The 19,237-nt window shown below is 42.1% G+C and overlaps 1 protein-coding gene and 1 pseudogene across 2 annotated transcripts in view; both read left to right on the top strand.

Moving 5' to 3' along the window:
- The window catches only part of rhot1b (ras homolog family member T1), an 18,353-nt gene extending 10,946 nt beyond the window's left edge, over positions 1 to 7,407 (top strand). The window contains exons 16-20 of the mRNA XM_083764950.1: positions 770 to 853; positions 1,261 to 1,383; positions 1,812 to 2,014; positions 4,949 to 5,071; positions 6,582 to 7,407. Coding sequence (XP_083621076.1) covers positions 770 to 853; positions 1,261 to 1,383; positions 1,812 to 2,014; positions 4,949 to 5,071; positions 6,582 to 6,699 — 651 coding nt within the window. The 3' untranslated portion in view covers positions 6,700 to 7,407. The remainder of the gene's footprint in view (positions 1 to 769; positions 854 to 1,260; positions 1,384 to 1,811; positions 2,015 to 4,948; positions 5,072 to 6,581) is intronic.
- A 5,984-nt stretch (positions 7,408 to 13,391) lies between these two features.
- On the top strand, positions 13,392 to 18,474 carry LOC310858300 (extracellular calcium-sensing receptor-like; annotated as a pseudogene). The gene is made up of 5 exons: positions 13,392 to 13,652; positions 15,385 to 15,654; positions 16,214 to 16,420; positions 17,348 to 17,471; positions 17,570 to 18,474. The product of its transcript is annotated as an extracellular calcium-sensing receptor-like (transcript).
- The last annotated feature ends 763 nt before the right edge of the window (positions 18,475 to 19,237 follow it).

Here is a 19,237-nt window from a genome sequence, read left to right as displayed (position 1 = left end):
TCAGAAAACTGTCAGGATGTAGAAGACATTTTTAGAATCTGATCTCAGGTCAAAATGGGTTAAAGACAGAAGCAACGAGACATACTGTACAGCTCAGAGGCACAAATAAACGGTCTGCGATTAAATGCAATAAGCAGTCGTCAATAAACACTACAATTCAAGAATTTAGCAGACGCTCTTAATCCAGAGCGAGTTACGGTAATACATCAAATGCATAAAAATAATCCTAATGATCCTAGTAATCTAGGGTCATGGGTAAACCCAGAACCTCATCCATCATCAGTCAAATCAGGGGGATTCAAATGCCAGTGAGTAAAAAACAAAATGATTATTTTGAGTGATCCCCACAAAATAATCATTTTTCAACTGGGGACCGACCCCAAAATAATATTTTTTCAACTGGGGACCCCCTGGGAGTCCCGACTCCCAGTTTGTGAACCACTGCTCTATACAATGTCAATTTGACGTCAATTACCAATCCAAAAGCTCATCGGCTATTTTTGCACAATGTTTGCCCATTGTGAATGCGCAGAATAGGGATGCTAGTGTTAGTAGAAGTGTTATATTATGTACATGCTGTACTGTATATTTTTGCACAAATTGCAGCTGCACGGAGGCATCCTGGTGAGCTATGATAATCACTGATAATAACAGAATCAGAGATTCAAACGACAACAATTTCCGGTATACGTATAAAATGTACTTTGTATTTCAATCTGTTTCATGTGATTGTTACTTGTCTTTTTTCCCCTCCATGCTAATCTCACAGCGCCAAAAAACGATTCGAGAGGAGCACAAGTCCTACTATGCCATCAGCACGACATATGTTTACGGCCAGGAGAAATACCTCCTTGTGAGTCTCATGAGTATTTATTTTTCTGTGTTATGCTTCAATAAAATAAATAAATGCCTCTACCCCAAAATGTCCTCGACAAAGATAGCAGATCGACAAGGTCACGACAAGTGTGTGAGTTTGTAGATCAACGGGGTTTTCGCAGAATGTTCGCCCCCCCCTCCACACTATGGGAACGCAAGGGTTTTTAACTAAGCATTATGTTATACTTTAGCTATTGAAAAATAGCAGATCTACAAGCTCATGGCTTGTAGATCTGCTATTTTTGAAATGTCGTGAAAATGAGGCACAAATCTTTAAATATACATTCTTTCAGAATACTTTTTTTTCCTTTTTTTTTACGTCAGGCCTATTAATGTTGGACCTAACTATGTCACGTCATGGTCAATGTTCCGTCCTCTCTTCAGCTTAACGAGGTCTTCCCTGATGTCGACTACCTGTCAGACGCTGACCTGGCCTGTGACATCGTCTGCCTGATTTATGACAGCAGCAACCCTCACTCTTTTGAGTACTGCGCCAAAGTCTTTAAGGTACGTGAGCAGCACTCGCTGCCAGGTGTAAACCTTGTGTGTCCAAAAATGGTTACTTTTCAGGAAAAGGAAAACAAAAAAAAAGGGAGCCTGTGTTCCAGTTATTATTTAGTCACGAGCTCTTAATACTTTTAATTGGTTCAGTATTTATAAAACCCACACAAGACACTCTGAGCCACTTAAAAGAAAATAGCAAAGAAAGTGGACCTACAGGTACAGGCTCACCTGTTCTGAGCTTGTAGCTTTTTTCACAACAAAGTAGGACATTCATTTACAAAGAAACAACAACAAAAAAGGACAGCAACGTCATGAAAGTGACTAAATGTATATCCTCCGCGCCGACTGCCCCGCAACAGTTAAATTCTCCCACGAAATGTGCTGATACGTTAACGTTGATTCCTCATGTGCCCTCTCTCTTCTCCCCTCAGCAATACTTCATGGACAGTAAGACACCATGTATGATGATAGCAGCGAAGTCAGACTTGCCAGAGGTCAAACAACTCTACGCCTGCAGTCCTCTGGAGTTCTGTAGGAAGCACAAGATGCCCCCTCCTCAGTCCTTCACCTGCAACACAGCCGCAGCGCCCTGCAAAGACATCTACACCAAGCTCACCACCATGGCCATGCATCCGTATGTGGAAAAAGCACGTCACAATCACAAAACACTTCACACTATAGGCCTGTCACAATTATTGCATAATCACCTAATCGCAATTATTTGAGATGGTCACAATTCGTTTTTTTTTTAATAATCAGCATAATCATTTCCATTTTATTATTATATATATATATATATTTTTTTTTGAGTGGTACAACCACTCCAAGGAACAGCAATGTCCGTGTTCACCTATGTGTTCACCTATGTGACGTTGGTTAATGAGCCAATGACTATGAGTATCAGTAGGGGCGCTGTTGTGCCAGAAACAGAGAGAGAGAGAGAGAGATAGTATTAGTGCTGCACTGTTGCCTGCTAATGAGAGAGAGAGAGAGAGAGAGAGAGAGGAGAGGAGGGGGAGAGAGGGGAGTTGCACCACTCAGTTCACACAGGTGTGAGGGCGGGTGTGGGGGCGGGGGGAGAGAGGGATAGAGGAGAGGAGAGAGGGGAGTTGCACCACTCAGTTCACACGGGTGTGATTTTTTTAATAGTGGAAATAGCAGATTTACAAGCTCTGAACACATTCTAGTTACAACATCCAAAAACGTTTAGGCATGAGGGGTACAGCGCGCCGTCTTAGCCCTTATCCCTAAGCGTTTATGGATTTTGTTTTTGACACAGCAAGATAGCCTGACAGCGTGTTGCAGGTTCGAATCCTGATCCCGACGACCTATGTGCTGCCTGGCCTATCACAGAGGGGGCTACCTAGAACGCTGGTGGGATTCATAATCACGCGTCTCTCCCCATCTCTCTCTCCCTGTTTCCTGCCTACCTCAGATCATCATCTTTTGATTTTGAGTATCTGCCGATAACGATTTTTCACGATTCTATAGTTATGTTTTAATAGAACACTTATGCCATATCACAATAGTACAATATCCAAAATCACAGACAATATCCAGTCTAATATCATCATCATCATCATCATCATCATCATACTATAATTCAGTCAATGTCTGTCTCAATGTCTGTCTGTCTGTCAATGTCACTGCCGTAGCTCCTCACCGCCTGCACCAATCACTCCCACTTTTCACACAGACATTGACCATAATAATATGGAAGGCGTAACTAAGCCCCTTTTTTCGATTTAACACATTCATGATTAATAATTAATTTATTAGTGAATAAAAAATTAGAAAACGCACCCAGGGCGCAGTAACCCCCACGGCCACAAGGGGGGGGGGGGGGCACAACGGGTAAAGGCTAGTGCATATAATTTATTGATACTAGGGATGTCCCGTTCACCTTTTTTTTGTTGCTCCCGATCCGATTTCAGATCATTTGAAAATGATGTGATCGGCCCCGATCTCCGATCACGTGATCAGCCCTAATCACAACTTCTATCCTCAAAATGTAACTATATCCAGAAGGTGGTCAGGTTCCAAACGGAACCTCCTCTGCCGGCCTCTAGTAAAGCTCAACTACACCACGTCCTCCTCTTTGGCAGAGGCTTTGCCGTCCCCTTGGCATCAGTGCCTGACATGAAGTCACACATTCATTCACTTTGGAAACACTGCTTTGCAGTCTGGTGGGGTGGTGTTCCTATAGAGAACGTGGACGGACTCCTACTCTGCTGTAACGTTGAATCCTCCCCTGAAGCCCCTACAACACTCCTGCAGTTCACTGTCTTCACACATCACCTCTCTGACCCTACAGTTACAGTACGCAGTAAACTAGCCCAGTTGAGGTAATCTGAAATCCCCAGCCTAGTCAACTACACTACACACCTGGGAGAGGGCATATACTACAGAATAGTACAGATAGTTACACCGGTGACACACACACACACACACACACACACACACACACACACACACACAGGCACGCATACGCACACACGCGCACACTTGTGCACACATTAATTGTTAGTCCATCTAACCGTGCCGAAATTATAAACATCAACAGTAAGAAATTATAGTAATTAATTATCAAGCTGAAACACCCACTTAGAGGCTGGATCCTCACTACAGCAGTGTTTCAGAATGGATGGCGGTTTCGAGTGAAAATCAACTGATAATCACCAGTAGGTTACTTATCAAGACGATCTTATCGACCTACTGCACATGCTGCATGGAGCCCCTACTGACAGCGTTCCCAGACCTGAGCCGACAGCCGCGGACGTTTTCTGCTGTCGGCCAGCGTCTTTTCCGGGTTTTTAGGCAGCTGGTGGATGGAAAAGAAGCTCCACCCACGCGGCTGATTGCCGCGACGGCCAGATTCCCGGAAACGCTTGCCCCAGCGGCAGTCAGCAGCGTGGGCGGAGCTTAATTTCAATCCACCAGCTGTCTTAAAAACCCGGAAAAAAACCCGGGAGACAGCAGAAAACGTCCCCGGCTCTCTGGTAAGTCTGGCAACAGCTAGTGAGCGGCAATAAACCTAACCGCAAGCACAGAGCAGCTTCCGTGTTTCCTAATCGCAGCAGGTAGGTCGATAAGGTAGTCTTTTTTTCTTTTTTTTAAGATATTTTTTTGCGGTTTACGCCTTTTATTGATTTTTGAAGGGACAGACAGTAGGCTGACAGGAAACGGGAGAGAGATGGGGGGATGACATGCAGTAAAGGCCGTGTCGGGTCCGGGAGTCGAACCCGCGGCACACTGCGACTGGATTACCAGTCCGGTGCCCAGACCGTTACGCTACGGCCTGGGCCGATAAGGTAGTCTTGATAAGTAACCTATCGGTGATTATCGGGGTGAGATCGCAGTGTAGCGGAGTTGTAGCGACATCCAGATTTACACATTAGACAATGTAGTTATGATAATGATGATGGTGTTTCTGCTGTGCCTTCTTCCTTCTGTGTGTGTGTGTGTTTACATAATCCAGTTTAAACCTGTTTCTGTGTACATGTGCAGTACGGTCTGTAGTCTACTTACAGCCGTGTGTGTGTGTGTGTTTCTTCCCCTCTCTTCTCAGCCACGCCCGTCTGCGGTGCATGTGCACGTGCAACAGGTGCACCTTCTGCCTGTGTCAGAACTTCCTCAACTCTGAGCTGCTGCAGACGGTCAGGGCCAAACTCTACGCCGTTGTGCTCAGCAGGTGCTCTCCTTTTACGTCCTCTTATATGATTATGGCGTTGTTGTTTGACCACCTTCTAGCTTTGCTAACATACCATCTCAATGCTTCTCATCGTCGTCATGTTAACCTTCTATGCTCTAAATTCTTTACTGATTGGCTGTTGATTCCACCAAGAATGTTTGAACCCCTTTTGGTGTTAGCATTATGTTATGCTTTAGCTATTGAAAGATAGCAGATCTACAAGCTCATAGCGCGCCACCGAGTGCCGCGCTTGTAGCTTGTAGGTCTGCTATTTTTGAAAAGTCGAAGAACAACTGACAGAAACATAGCTTTTTCAGAAAACTGTCAGGATGTAGAAGACATTTTTAGAATCTGATCTCAGGTCAAAATGGGTTAATAGATTATTGTCCTTTTTTGTGTGATTTTTATATATATATAGTATACTGTATATGTGTGTGTGTGTGTGTGTGTGTGTGTGTGTGTGTGTGTGTGTGTGTGTGTGTGTGTGTGTGAGTGGTAAAGTGAGTTTTACGTTGTTTAAGGTCGTCTAATACAATCAGATCTTCTGTTTGGATGTATGGGCTGTCAAGGCCAGAAAGTCGTTTTTTGCCACTCAGTTGGCGTTCCCGCATAACTTCCGCATATGATGATGATGTCACGTCACGTGCCATACCCTCTAGTGACATCTATAGCATATCTCTGCTGTCTGGAAGAAACCACATAACTGCAAAATGTTAATCTTTCAGAAAATGAATAAACATCCAGGAGGTTTTTGTCAAAGCGCTTTTTAATACTTTTCATTCGTTTATTATTTTTTAACAACACACAGACACAAAGGGTGTTCAATAACACTGATTTATGAGGCACACCTCACAAGGCTGTTTATAGAAGAGAGAAAAACGAGAGCACTCTCAGTACAAAAATGCAGATTACCGGGTGCACGGCTCACGAGGAATCACTGTAAGAGAGAGATAGCCAGCACTCCGACGTCCATTCAAGGTACATTTATTACATCGTGCAGCATGGACAAACAAGCAAAACACGGATGCATTTCGGCGCCAAGCCTTCCTCAGTAAGACAATACAACAATTGGGACACATTTATAGCGGGGTGTGACACTCAAAGTGGTCCGTCTATAAAAGGGGCAGTTAGCCTGCCTCTTTTTCAGGACTTTGTAAAAAAGTCTTGCATGTAAAACCATACTTCGGTCGTCCTCAGACCTCAGTCCAGTCTAGCACTAATCGCCTGGACCACTCTCACTCTGATAGAGGTCAACGTGGTTACACACATTACCCTAGCCTACAGACCAGGGAAGTCCTGTGTATCTATAATTCCTTTTACAGTATGTAGACGTATTGCATGACAATGCTGTTGCTGAGCCCTCTCTTATTTAGACCTTTCTTTTCTACTTCCATTTTCTCTCTCAAACTATCCTTGTCTTCACCATCTCCCCATGTCTGTCTTTGCCTCTTATTTCTTACATCAGTATTTATGCTGTCTGTGTTCCTCTGTTTCTCTCTCACTCTCTCAGACATGTAAGCCATGCGGATCTGAAGAGTTCTACCTTCTGGCTGAGAACAAGTGTTGGGGCCACAGTGTTTGCGGTGTTGGGTTTTGCGATGTACAGAATACTGCTAAAACCACGGTGATCATTGGACACGTACTGAACAAGCCTTCCTTTGGTAGACACAGTCTAGACAAGATTTCGCCCACATTCAGCCCAAAACATTAGGCTACACACATCAAGATGACATTTGGCACATGCTGAAATCCTGTATTTCTTTTCCCCTCCAGACTTTTATTTCAAACACTGCAAGCCGAAACTGAGGAATCTCATACAAGCCTGCCCTAAGCCGCTTCATTCTTTGCAATATAATTACCGGTATATACTATTGTCCCCTAAGGCCTAATAATAAGGAATGAGGATGAAGATGAAAAGTTAAATTTTGTACAAAGGCTGTTAAACTGCATTCTCTGACGGTGTCTGAATTATGTGGGCAAAGTATAGATTTTATACTTTATCCCTAAGTAGCTATTTATATTAAAACCGAGAAGATAACTGCTGACTTAGTCTTAGTTGTTAGCACAGCATCTATACTTTAATATATATATTTTTTTCTCAATGCTGATTGAGATGGAGAAGTTACTATTAGCCATCAAAGAGAAGGGTTGTGACTTGTGATGTATGCAATAATAGTGTGTAAAGACTGAACAAAATGTAAATATTGTATATAGAACACAAGGTTGTACTCTGGTTGTCCATGCACAATAGGAAATAATAACTATAAGTTATAGTTTGGCAGGTCTCAGAGAACATTACATTTTTTGTGTTAATGAGGTGCCCTGAAAGAACTACAATTCGCTAAATGATCTGTGATGTTGCTCACATTGATAGATTAAATCAATTTTGGGCGGGAACCCCTTTTGGTAAACATTGTTATAATTTAGCTTTTGAAAAATAGCAGATCTACAAGCTCATAGCGCGCCACCGAGTGGCGCGCTACGAGCTTGTAGGTCTGCTATTTATTTATTTATTGTGAAAATATTTATTTCAGAAAACTGGAGGATTTAGACGATTTTTTAAAATTTCGAGGTCAGGCCTAAATGGGTTAACAACTGACTGCACTGGCATTCACACTCACAGTCAAATGTTTGATTCTACAATGTGTATGTTTGTACATCTGAACAGGCTCCTACTTATAGTTACTGGACATTCATGTGTGTGTGGAATGACTTCAGTGCATATTACTGTAGTGCCACATTGACAGTAGTTGCTGTCTTCCCACATTGATCCTTTTCCTTTTAGGCGCTGGTGGTTTGTGTGTTTTGCCCGTGTGTAATCTCTTATCAATTGCGCGACATGGCGCACAGTTATCTTATATTGCAAGATATATAAGCATGCTTCAGACTTACTGTTTTTTGAAAATTATTATTGTAACAGATGACGGAGTCAATTACAGTATGCCACATGACGTAATGATAGCTTCCAGTAACCCAAAGCACTTAAAATATCTTCACAGAAACATATTGAGTGTTCTTGTAACTGTGAGTGTAAAAACATGGACCCTGAAATACCAAGTGTAAAAATCGTCAGTTTTGCTAACTTTTTTACACTTTTGAGTTAAATTAACACTTAGTATTTTGTTATCATAGGAGTGAAGTCTCATAGTGACATATCTGTATGTTTGCCACATGAGTGGCCATCCTGGATCACCAATTCTATTCTTTATATTAACCCACAGCTTCATTAAGGAGAAAATATATAATCATGTTTACATTTCAATTCCAGATTGACCACGTTCAACCTAGTGTTCATATTTTATTTTATTTTTAAACATTTTGAAAATAGTGAGAATATAGTCATGTCGCATTGTGTAAGCTTGTAAATTTGCGTTTATTTGTTGGCATTTTAAGCCTTTATAATGGCAATAGGGCAAAGAGAGACAGTACATGTGGAGAGAGTGACATTCAGCAAATCGTCCGAATTGAATCAGGTATTAGCTGATCAGGGCGTTGAGGTAATTTGGTCTGTGGCATAACCATCTGGCATTAATTTACGCCAGTGGTCTGTGAGGATATTGCAATTGGGGCCCCAAATAATTGACGAAACACCAACATTTTTATGATAATGTATCATCATTTATATGGTCTCATATTGTTCCATTATATTTCCCACTGTCTCGGTTTGTTTAGTTCTGTTCACTTACCTTTGCCTTTCCAAAACGTTTATAATAAATGAACATCTATTGTAGTCTGTGTGATGGTCTGAAGTTCATTGTTGGCACTGGAGAACTATGTTTTTTTTTTTACAATCTAGTCAGGTGGATCAGTCTGATCCGATCAGAATGAATTGCGGTAGCAGGTTTAAAAAAATAATAAGTCTAACTGACAAATTGGTTCTTTCATCAACCCTACTAAATGTATCCTTGTAGAACTAGTTTAACAGCTGCCCAGTATAGCTGGTGAGTCCTGCACTTAGACTTCAGTCACAGTTGTATGGAAACTGTTCTGTCAAGGAATAATGATTAGGATGCAAGTTGGAAATGCATGCCTGCCCCACCCAGTTATTATGTCTTGTGTCCCTTTTTTGCCCATATGGAGTCTATGCAGTATGGAGATATAGGGACCTGGGCAGGGGCCCTGTCTATAGTGCCAGGACAGAGGCGGTTCTGGACAACCGTGCATGGGTCTGACCGACTCGATGCCGGGCACTGCACGGCACTGTCGAATTGGATTACAGACATAGGAAAAAGGACATGCAATGATCTAGGTAAAAGCAATGCTAAAAAGGTGTGTCTTAAGATTTCGTTTAAAAATGTTCAGAGAACCGTAGATCCCTTGGCTTGGCAGGCTGTTCCACAGCACAGGGGCATAGTAGCTAAAGGCGGCTTCTCCATATTCTTTTGTGTTTGGGGTCTCTGGAATCTCTAAGCAGCACTAGATGATCTAAGGGGTCTGCCGAGCACATATTTAGGAAGCATTTCTGAGAAATAGACAGGTGCATTTCCATTCAATGTTTTAAAACAAGTACAATTATTTAAAAATCTATTCTAAAATGTATAGGCAACCAATGTAGGGACTTTAAAATCGGTGTAATGTCCCATTTCCAAAGGCCGACCAAAGTGCTCACAGATCATGAATCATACGTAAAGCTAAGAAGTAAGAACCTAACCGTGGAATATCTATATAATGAAACTATGTGTATACACTGTGCTATCTATGTCTACATAAAATGCTATTTAAGTTACATAAGTTGAGCCCCCATGCGCCTGCAAGGTCGTCGAGGCTAGGGCATGTGCTATGTACAGCAAGTGCTACGAGCTAAGATGGAGTCTCAAGAGGTGGGTTTTCAGACTACGTGGAAGATTGGGAGTGAGTCTGCAGTTCTGATTGCAATGGGTCGGGAAGTACATTCCATAGTAGATTGTAGATACTGTACATGCCAGTGATCTGCATTTTTTGAGGGAAGGGGGTCAGCATTCTGCCGGGTGGCAGTGCTGTAGAAGGAGAGTTTACCCATGTTTGTTTTATAGGTGGGTGGTACCAGATCGTTGTTCTCGCTCCCTCTAGTATTGTGGCTGTGCCGCTGTGGGTGTCGATCACTTTTTTGAGGTAATTAGTCAGATACATTACAGCGGGGAAGCCAGCGGTATAGCCAGCGGTTCGATTCCCAGGACTGCATGGCAGAAATTAGAAATAGAACTGACACTATTCAGTGTCAGTTCTATTCTGACACTGAAAGAGAACGACCAACACTCACCCCTCTCTCAACACTGTTGAAAGGCCTTTGAGCAAGGTCGTAGGTTTTAATTATTAGGGACTTTAAGCAACGGCGGTTTTCAGGATGGCTCCGCTAGGTGGAAGTACGGATATGACGTTTTCAATAAACATGGCTATGACATGGCGTTGTAGACACTACATGTAAGTGTTGGTTCTGCCGTAGTAGAAAGGGCTGCGACGGCAGCAGGTTTATGTATAGAGCACTGATCCATTTCCGACTGCCGTAGCCATCGTTGCTTAATGTCCCTATTGTGTGTCTGTGTGACTGCATTGCTGAAAAAGAGCATTCGTGCCCCCTGCGAACTTCTCCATAAATAATGGTAAAAAAACCCAACAACAACAACTGTATGCTGTAGTTTATTTAGATATATCTACATTTGGAGTATATTTTGTGAACCAGAACCATACAGATGTAGGTTCTTGTCTCTGTTATGACACTGTACTAATCACTCCCGCGCTAATTAATGAAAATGAATGATCTCCGGTGACATGAGAATTAATTATTTTCTCACATCACACCTGTTTCATAGCCCCTGGCACCGATGTCATCACTGGAGAAAACACACAGTACCTGTCTTTGCTTGCCCAGCTCACGTTGGATTCAATTGCCATGACGACTAATACCTGTACACCTGGGGACTTCTAAATGCAAGCTAGTTCACAGAAATGATCAAAGTAAAATATATAAATTAATTAAATACGCAAAAAGAAATCCCAAGGGAGAGGGACAAGGCCCAAGGGAATGCAGATGATCTGACCCATGGGCAGACAAGTATACATATATATACTGTATGGACCAGTATATATTGTATGGACATACAGTATGATGACATCAGAGATCTCCATAATATGGACATGTTGTGAGCTTGTAGATTGGCTATTTGAACTATTTTAAAATGTTTTTCAAAATAGTGGCAAATAAGTTTAGGGGTAAGTGGTGTGTGTTTGTGCTTGCATGCAGGGCTGTGTGATGTGTTGTGCAGTAGAACTGTGGGAGTAGTGCCTGTAGTTTGTGCATGTTGTGCATGTTGCTTCTGTTTTCAGCTACTGCGTCGTCTAGCCCATAGATATATATAAGAAAGCTTGATGGCTCACCCGCGCTCTGGCCAATGGAGAGCGACGTCACTACGTGGCGGCCATCTTACCTCGGGACAGCATAACATTGTGTCTATGGGGCATGTACATTTAAATAACCATAACTTGCTCAATTTTCAACGGTTTGCTTTGTTATAAACGTTCATGTGAAAAACAAAATTAAGCAAGGATCTGAAAGTGAGGAAGGCACTTGCATGGAGGGCCCTGAACGGTGTATGGAATTCCAACCTCCCCCGTCAAATCAAACTCAGCTTCTTCTATGCAACGGAATAGAGTCTGTTCTTCTATATGGCAGTGAATGCTGGACCCTGAAACCAACCCTGCAGAAGTCTCTAGACGGGTGCTACATCAGAATGTTGCATGCAGTACTTAACATCAGCAGGAGTACCAAGGGTGAGCCAGAAAGTAGCAGCCAAGGGAATGAGACTATCAGGACACTGCCAAACAAGGGGTGGTGCAAGATATAGCAGATAGTGTCTATCTATTTTACTTACTTTATTTTATTTTGTATTCCCATATACTTTTTTATATCATGTCAAATACGACTGTTCCAAAAATAAAATGATTGCGGCAGTTTGACTCATTTTTACTTCTGCCAAAATAATTAAACTTTCCCCAGAAACAGACTATGAACTAGAAATGCACTCTGTCGAGGTGCCAACTTGCACCTTGCACACAAGTAGGCCATGCATAGCCTACTTGTGCGCAAGCAGAGTGCGCAAGTACTGCTACTATAATGTCTATTACAACTGCTGTTCTAAATCCTTTAGACCCGTTATTGACCTTAGGCGTCACCTTCAACGTTTACTAGGTTGCTATAGGTTGGATGTGACTTTGCTGTTGCACGTATTCAGTCAGGAGTTCTAGGCCTCCATGGCTGGTAGGTCACGTCTCAGAGTCGTCTGAATCAGAGTCCGTAATCGCTAGAATCGGTATCGGCATGCAGGTTTCAAAATCAAATGATCGGAGTTGGATCGGGAGCAAAAAAAACGTGATCGGGACATCCCTAATTACCTATACCGTGCTTTAAGTATTCCAAATGAAGCACGGGTGAGGTACTGCATGTTGTTGAGACTTTATTACAGGACATACACAACATTATTTTGATATGGCGTGATTGTTAATGTATGTTAAGCCATGCCCCTACTTCTGCCTCTGCCCAGATTAGTGTTGACACAGGGGAACGGCACAGCACTGTGTATAAAACGTAACAACTGGACAAACAAGGTGGGGAGAGGGGGGGTTAGACAGAGGAGGACAGTCAGCCATGAGGGCTTCTCTAGACACACACCTGCTTGCATATATGTACTTATACTTGATATTGTTCTCTTCCTTCTCTCCTTCGTCTTCCTCACCTTCCTCTTCTTGTGAGTTACAGGCACAGTTTAATCTCAACAGAATCTACAAGGCCGGGGACTTTATTCTGGGTGGTTTGTTTACAATCCACTTCTCCTCTGTATTCCCGGAGCTGTCTTTCACCTCCAAGCCACCTGACCCCACTTGCAATACGTGAGTATCACATAATGCAATAGCAGGCAAGAAAAATGGGAACTTCTTCCTGATAGATACTGTAGTAGCGATTAGTTAATGCTTATTTCTACAATGAAAAGAGAGAATAAAATCTGCACTCTCAGTCGTAGTAAGAGTCTTGTTCTTGTTTAATAATGGATCCGCAGCAGCAGTCAAACCAGACAAACACGTTTCGGAGCGCGCAGGCCTTCGTCGGTGTCAGATTTCAGGACGTCATCAATTCTGACATTGACGAAGGCCTTCGCACCGAAACGCGTTTGTTTCTCTTTTATATAATACGAGCGAGCCTTTTCCCTTGAAGTGAACTATTTCTACAATGATACATTATTAAAGGTTACAGTTGCATTGTGTGTGTGTGTGTGTGTGTGTGTGTGTGTGTGTGTGTGTGTGTGTGTGTGTTAGTTTTAACATTGAAGGGTTCAGATGGGCCCAGACCATGGCTTTTGCCATTAATGAGATCAACAGCAACCCCAGCCTACTTCCCAATGTGACCCTGGGATACAGTCTCCATGATAACTGCTATTCTCTCGGAGTGGCGTTCCGTGCAGCGTTGTCAATGGTCAGTGGGCGACAGGAGCAGTTCACACTGGACGAGAGCTGTGTCGGCTCTCCTCCGGTGCTCGGAATAGTGGGTGATGATTCTTCAACAAATTCTATCGCCATCTCTAGTATATTAGGTTTGTACAGAGTGCCCATGGTAAGTGAACGTGAACGTGCCCCCTTCCCTTAAAACAAGCAAATCACTGGCCTCCTTTAAAACAGACCTAAAATTTCACCTGTCCAGCAGGTCAGAGGAAGAGGAGGTGACTAATTACTGTTTTAGATTCTTGTTCATGACTATAATGTGTGTGAGTGCATGGGACCCGAATGGAAACAAGACTGCAAGGTCTTTCTTCGGAAATCCCTTTGGACCAAAATTCCTGACATTGTGCTGTTTGCATTTTTCTTTTGTTATATATTCAATCAATCAATCAAACATCACTTTGATCATCACCGATTTGATATTACATTTAATTTTGAGATGCCCCGATACTGTATTGGTATCGGAAAAGTATCGGTATCGGACCTAATTTGTCATATCTGTATCGGCAAATATGCCAGTCTAACCACCGATCCGACACAGGGGTCAGTGCTTGACACTATGGCAGGTAAATAAAATGTTGGGGCATGTGGAGTTTGCTTTCGAGTTGCCCAAACTGCAAGTGCACATTTGAGTGAGGAGTCTGCTATAAACACAACACGAGATGTATAGATAGATAGCTATAAACACAAAACAAGATCACAACACTGGTATCGGTATTTGGTATTGGCAGAAATTGTGGTCCCTAATTTAATTCATAATTTATTTAGCTATTTACAAAAGTACTGCTTAACTCCCAAATGGTGTGACCTGCATACGTGCAAAGAAAATCCAAGGCACTCCGTCTTTGATGATAAAATATGACATTTATTTTGATCAAGGCCTTTATAGCCAGGCAGAAAAGAAACCCTTTTTGGTCATAATATATGTTTTTACCTGTGTCACCAAAGAGCACCTGTTTCCATTGATCCCTGCAGCACTTATTTTTCTCTTTTTACAATTATAAACAATGTATTGCCTTTGTATAGTGTATTGTGTTATGTTTTGTTTATAGTATAATTGTTATCTTATGTAACAATGTAATCTTTTTACATCTTTCTCCCTTTCTTTTCCTTTCGCCTTTCAACATATTATTACTTCTGTGCACAATAAGCAAACATACGATCACAGTCACACATCTCACTGCCACACAGAAGTGACAGTGTCGCTGTCCATGGTGCTTATGGATAGTGTTTGCTATGAACTACTTTCTGTCAAGACATTCCTTGCAGGTGATTATTTTTCCAAGTGTTGGAGTTTGGAAGTGATGCGTGATCAGTATGAGCAGAGTGACAGGGATTGTGTTTGAGCAGGCCTTATGACCTGGAGTGGGATTTCTCCCTGTTTAGCTCTATCACATGCTCTGCTTGCAGGGGAAAGGTAGTAGTAGGAGTAGTAGTAGTAGTATATCACAGGATATTAATGTTTTGTGCTTTTTGCAGGTTAGTTACTATGCCACCTGCTCCTGTCTGAGTAACCGGCATAGGTTTCCATCCGTCTTCAGAACAATCCCAAGTGGGGCTTTCCAGGTGAACTTCTTGCAATACACTGTTGGCCTGAAGTACCGGTAGTACATTTTCCACACACTTGACAAATATGTTCCTCTAGTGACTATAGACGTATTCACAGAGGGGTGCCCTGGGCGCGGCCATTACTGAGGTGTGATCCATGGAGCAGGGTCTCCGTAGGCCAGCCAGGTGTAGCTAATCAGTGCTGCTGCAGCTGCACTTAATGGTACACCTCAGTAATGGCCACACCCAGGCAAGCCTCTGTGAATTTGTCTATAGTCAGTACCACCTCTCATCATCAGGTGCGAGCTATGCTCCAGATTATGAGGTGGTTCAGATGGACGTGGGCAGGGATGCTGTTCACTGATGATGCCTATGGCCGCGACGCAGCCAGGTCCTTCCAGTCTGAGCTGGCCCAGTCTGGTCTGGGTTGTCTGGCTTATTTGGAGGTTCTGCCCTGGGACAATGACCCAGCTGAACTGCAGAGGATTGTCACTTTGATGAAGACCTCTACAGCTCGTGTGGTCATTCCAGTTGTCTATGGGATCCATATGTTTAATCTGCTGGAAGAGGTTGGGGTTAATGATTCATGTTCATTTAGGGATTCATAATTATAAGGAATCTGAAATGAGTTACATTGAAGTTAATACATTCCTCCATAGAAAAACAAATAGGTTACAAATGAATTCCAAACATTGTTTTTAATTGCAATGCAATCGAATCCCGGCAATTTTCTCAGTACTTCTGTGTACAATAAGCATATGCTCACATGAGTCACATTGTTCATATTTATTCAATGTCACACATCTCACTGCAAAAATGATTTATGGAATTAATGGTTTAAAAACCTTATGCAGTTAACACATGCATGCACATACCTGTAACAGAAGTGAACTCATAAAAGGCCCAATATATCCCATAATTCCATCCACGTACAGTCGTACACTGCACTAGTTATCTGATGGCTGATAGATCCAAACAATGATCCAAATGAGATAGTACTCTGCTTGTCCTTATTGCAAGAAAGGCTGCACAATTCACATAGGCTGAGAGAGAGTGTGATTAATTTTATTTTTGTTTCCACAAAAATGTGCAGAGGAAATTGGCGTATGATATGTTTTAATTGCTTAGGTGGTAAAGCAGAAGGTCACAGGTCTGCAGTGGATATCAGATGTGGGCTGGACAACAGATGCCAACTTCCAGACTCCTCACTTCATGCCGTACCTGGCAGGCACCCTGGGTGTTGCCGTCCGTCGTGGAGAGATAGCAGGTCTCAAGGGCTTCTTGTTAAAGATACATCCTGACAATGACCCTGACAACAGACATGAAAATACCATAGTGAGTTTTTTTTATTATTTTTGGTTTAATTTAGTGTTTACAATTTAGGCATGCATGAGGCAGAGCAACTTACAAGTGTCAGATCCAAATAAGCAGAGTACATTTTTACTTTGTAACAAACAACAGTGCCTCAGAGACAACAGTGCCTCAGAGAAATTAGCTTACCTGGTAAGCAATGAGCTTATCTGTTTAAACAATATGCGAACTAAAAAAAGCATTCAGTACATTTGAAATACCAGGTAAACAATAAACCTAGCATCTGTCTAGTATCCTCACATTCTTAAAGATGGTGTGCCTTTTTCTATTTTTTTCGATGACGAACTCATCCTTGATGAGGACAGAATCTTCTGGAACGTTGCATTCACAAAGGTCACTTTGTCTTCATTAAATATCTTATATCGAGCTAATTATGTGCATGGAATTTCGTTTAGACAACTCTAGCTCATAAACCCATGTGGACATAAAGTGTTGGATGCCAGAAGACATCGTACAACTGAATGAAATTAAGTTAAATTTATTTATTTCTCTTTTTTGTCTTGTTTTTTTTTTCTTTCATTTTGTTTCATAGTTTTTATTTATTTCATATCATAATGTTTAACAATTTATAATCTGTTCAATAAAAACATATTTGACAAAAATAAGAAATTAAGTAAATTTGTCCTACATGTCTGAGTAAAATTTGTCCTACATGTCTGAGTTGTGTTGTTTTTATTACGGTAATTGTTGATTGGTTATTTGTGTTTGTATTGCTGAGTGTCTATTTGTGCCTCTGAATTGTATGCCAATGTTTATATCTATGGAATTTGTGCTTTTTAGGTACCTCATGGTGACCTCGTCTGTACAGCACTTTGGCCAATTAGAGTTGTTTCTAAATATGCTTTATTAATTAATTTGTCTGAAAGTAATCATTGTTAATTAATTGTGTAGGCACCTCGGTCAGTGTGCAGTGAGAGCTGTTCCCCTGGAACCCGAGTGGCCAGAAGGAAAGGGGAGCCTGTCTGCTGCTTTGACTGCATTTCTTGTTCTGAGGGAGAGATCAGCAATGAGACCGGTAGGTTTACCGAACTACATTCAGAGCACTCTATGTACAGTGGGTCATCTTTAAAACAATGTTGTTGTCTGTCCCTTAAATATTGCCCTCTTCGTTAGACTCTACAGAGTGCACCAGCTGTCCAGAGGACTTCTGGTCCAGTCCCCAGCGTGACCACTGTGTCCCAAAGAGCATGGAGTTCCTCTCCTACCATGAGGCTCTGGGTATCTCCTTGACAACCATCTCGTTGCTGGGCACCTTTACCTGTGCGGCTGTGCCATTGTCCTGGGAATCTTCATCTATCATCGAAGCACACCCATGGTGCGCGCCAACAACTCAGAACTCAGCTTCCTTCTCTTGTTGTCCCTCAAACTGTGTTTCTTGTGTTCACTTCTGTTCATTGGCCGTCCCAGGCTCTGGACTTGTCAGCTGAGGCATGCAGCGTTTGGGATCAGCTTTGTGCTGTGTGTCTCGTGTATCCTGGTAAAGACTATGGTGGTGTTGGCCGTGTTCAAGGCCTCCAAGCCTGGGGGTGCAGACATCATGAAGTGGTTTGGTGCCATGCAGCAGAGAGGAACAGTTCTGGCTCTTACTTTTATCCAGGCAATAGTCTGCATAACCTGGCTTGTGTCTGCCTCACCGACTCCTCATAAAAACACACAATACCACAGTGATAAGATAGTCTATGAGTGTGCAGTGGGATCAACTGTTGGTTTTGCAGTATTATTAGGTTATATTGGTTTACTGGCACTCCTCAGCTTCCTCCTAGCATTCATGGCAAGGAATCTTCCAGACAACTTCAATGAAGCCAAGCTAATCACTTTCAGCATGTTGATCTTCTGTGCCGTGTGGATAGCCTTCATCCCAGCATACATCAGCTCTCCTGGCAAATATGCAGATGTAGTGGAGGTATTTGCTATTTTAGCATCTAGTTTTGGCCTGTTGGTGCCACTGTTTGTCCCAAAGTGTTATAACATCCTGCTGAGACCTGAGAGAAACTAAGAAGTCCATCATGGGTCGATGACCCACCAACAAGACATATAGAACACTTTACTAAAAATGTAATCAACACAGGAAAAACTTGCACCAGGATTTGAGAAAGAGAAAGAAACGTGTGCTCTTCAGTCAGTGACCTGTTGAAAATGTTGTGTATACTCTGTCTTTTGTTAGCACCCCTTAACGTTTTTTATTTGCTTGAATATCCACAAATATCCACACCCCGTTTGTAACTTCACACACACACTTGACAAAATAAATAAAGGTTTATGTAGTTGTATGGGTATGGATGTGTAAGTCCTAATCAAGGCAATTTTTTGTACTGATCTGAAATATGATTAACCTTCAGGAGGAGAAAAATATTTATTGAATACGTCAAAGCTGATTTATGAACGTCATTCATGCCTGATGTCCCCCAGCGACAATTGTTAGTTATTAGAAGTACGGTATGTATTTCTCTATATAATATATTGTCAAATGGAAATGTATTATGTCTATTTTGTATGTTTACAATATTGAGAACGGAGTTAATTAACATGTCTATTAGTCCTTTTTATTAGTCCACAATGCAGGAGGCAGCAGAAGGCGACGTGTTAATGAAAACCCTGTCTTAACCACTAGCCTAAAGGGGAATCCCCCCGGTCCCCCCTTGGCTGGGGGACATAATATTATTATAGGCTTTTGGTCATCAGGCCTGATGAGGCTCTGAGCTACTGCTGCTACACGTACAAATAGAACACATCACTTATTGCGTGGAGATATGGGGAAACGCATATAAAACAAATACTAAC

Source organism: Protomyctophum parallelum (genome assembly GCF_964188405.1).
Source record: "Protomyctophum parallelum genome assembly, chromosome: 5".
Classification (NCBI taxonomy): domain Eukaryota; kingdom Metazoa; phylum Chordata; class Actinopteri; order Myctophiformes; family Myctophidae; genus Protomyctophum; species Protomyctophum parallelum.
This window is presented reverse-complemented; position numbering and strand designations above follow the sequence as displayed.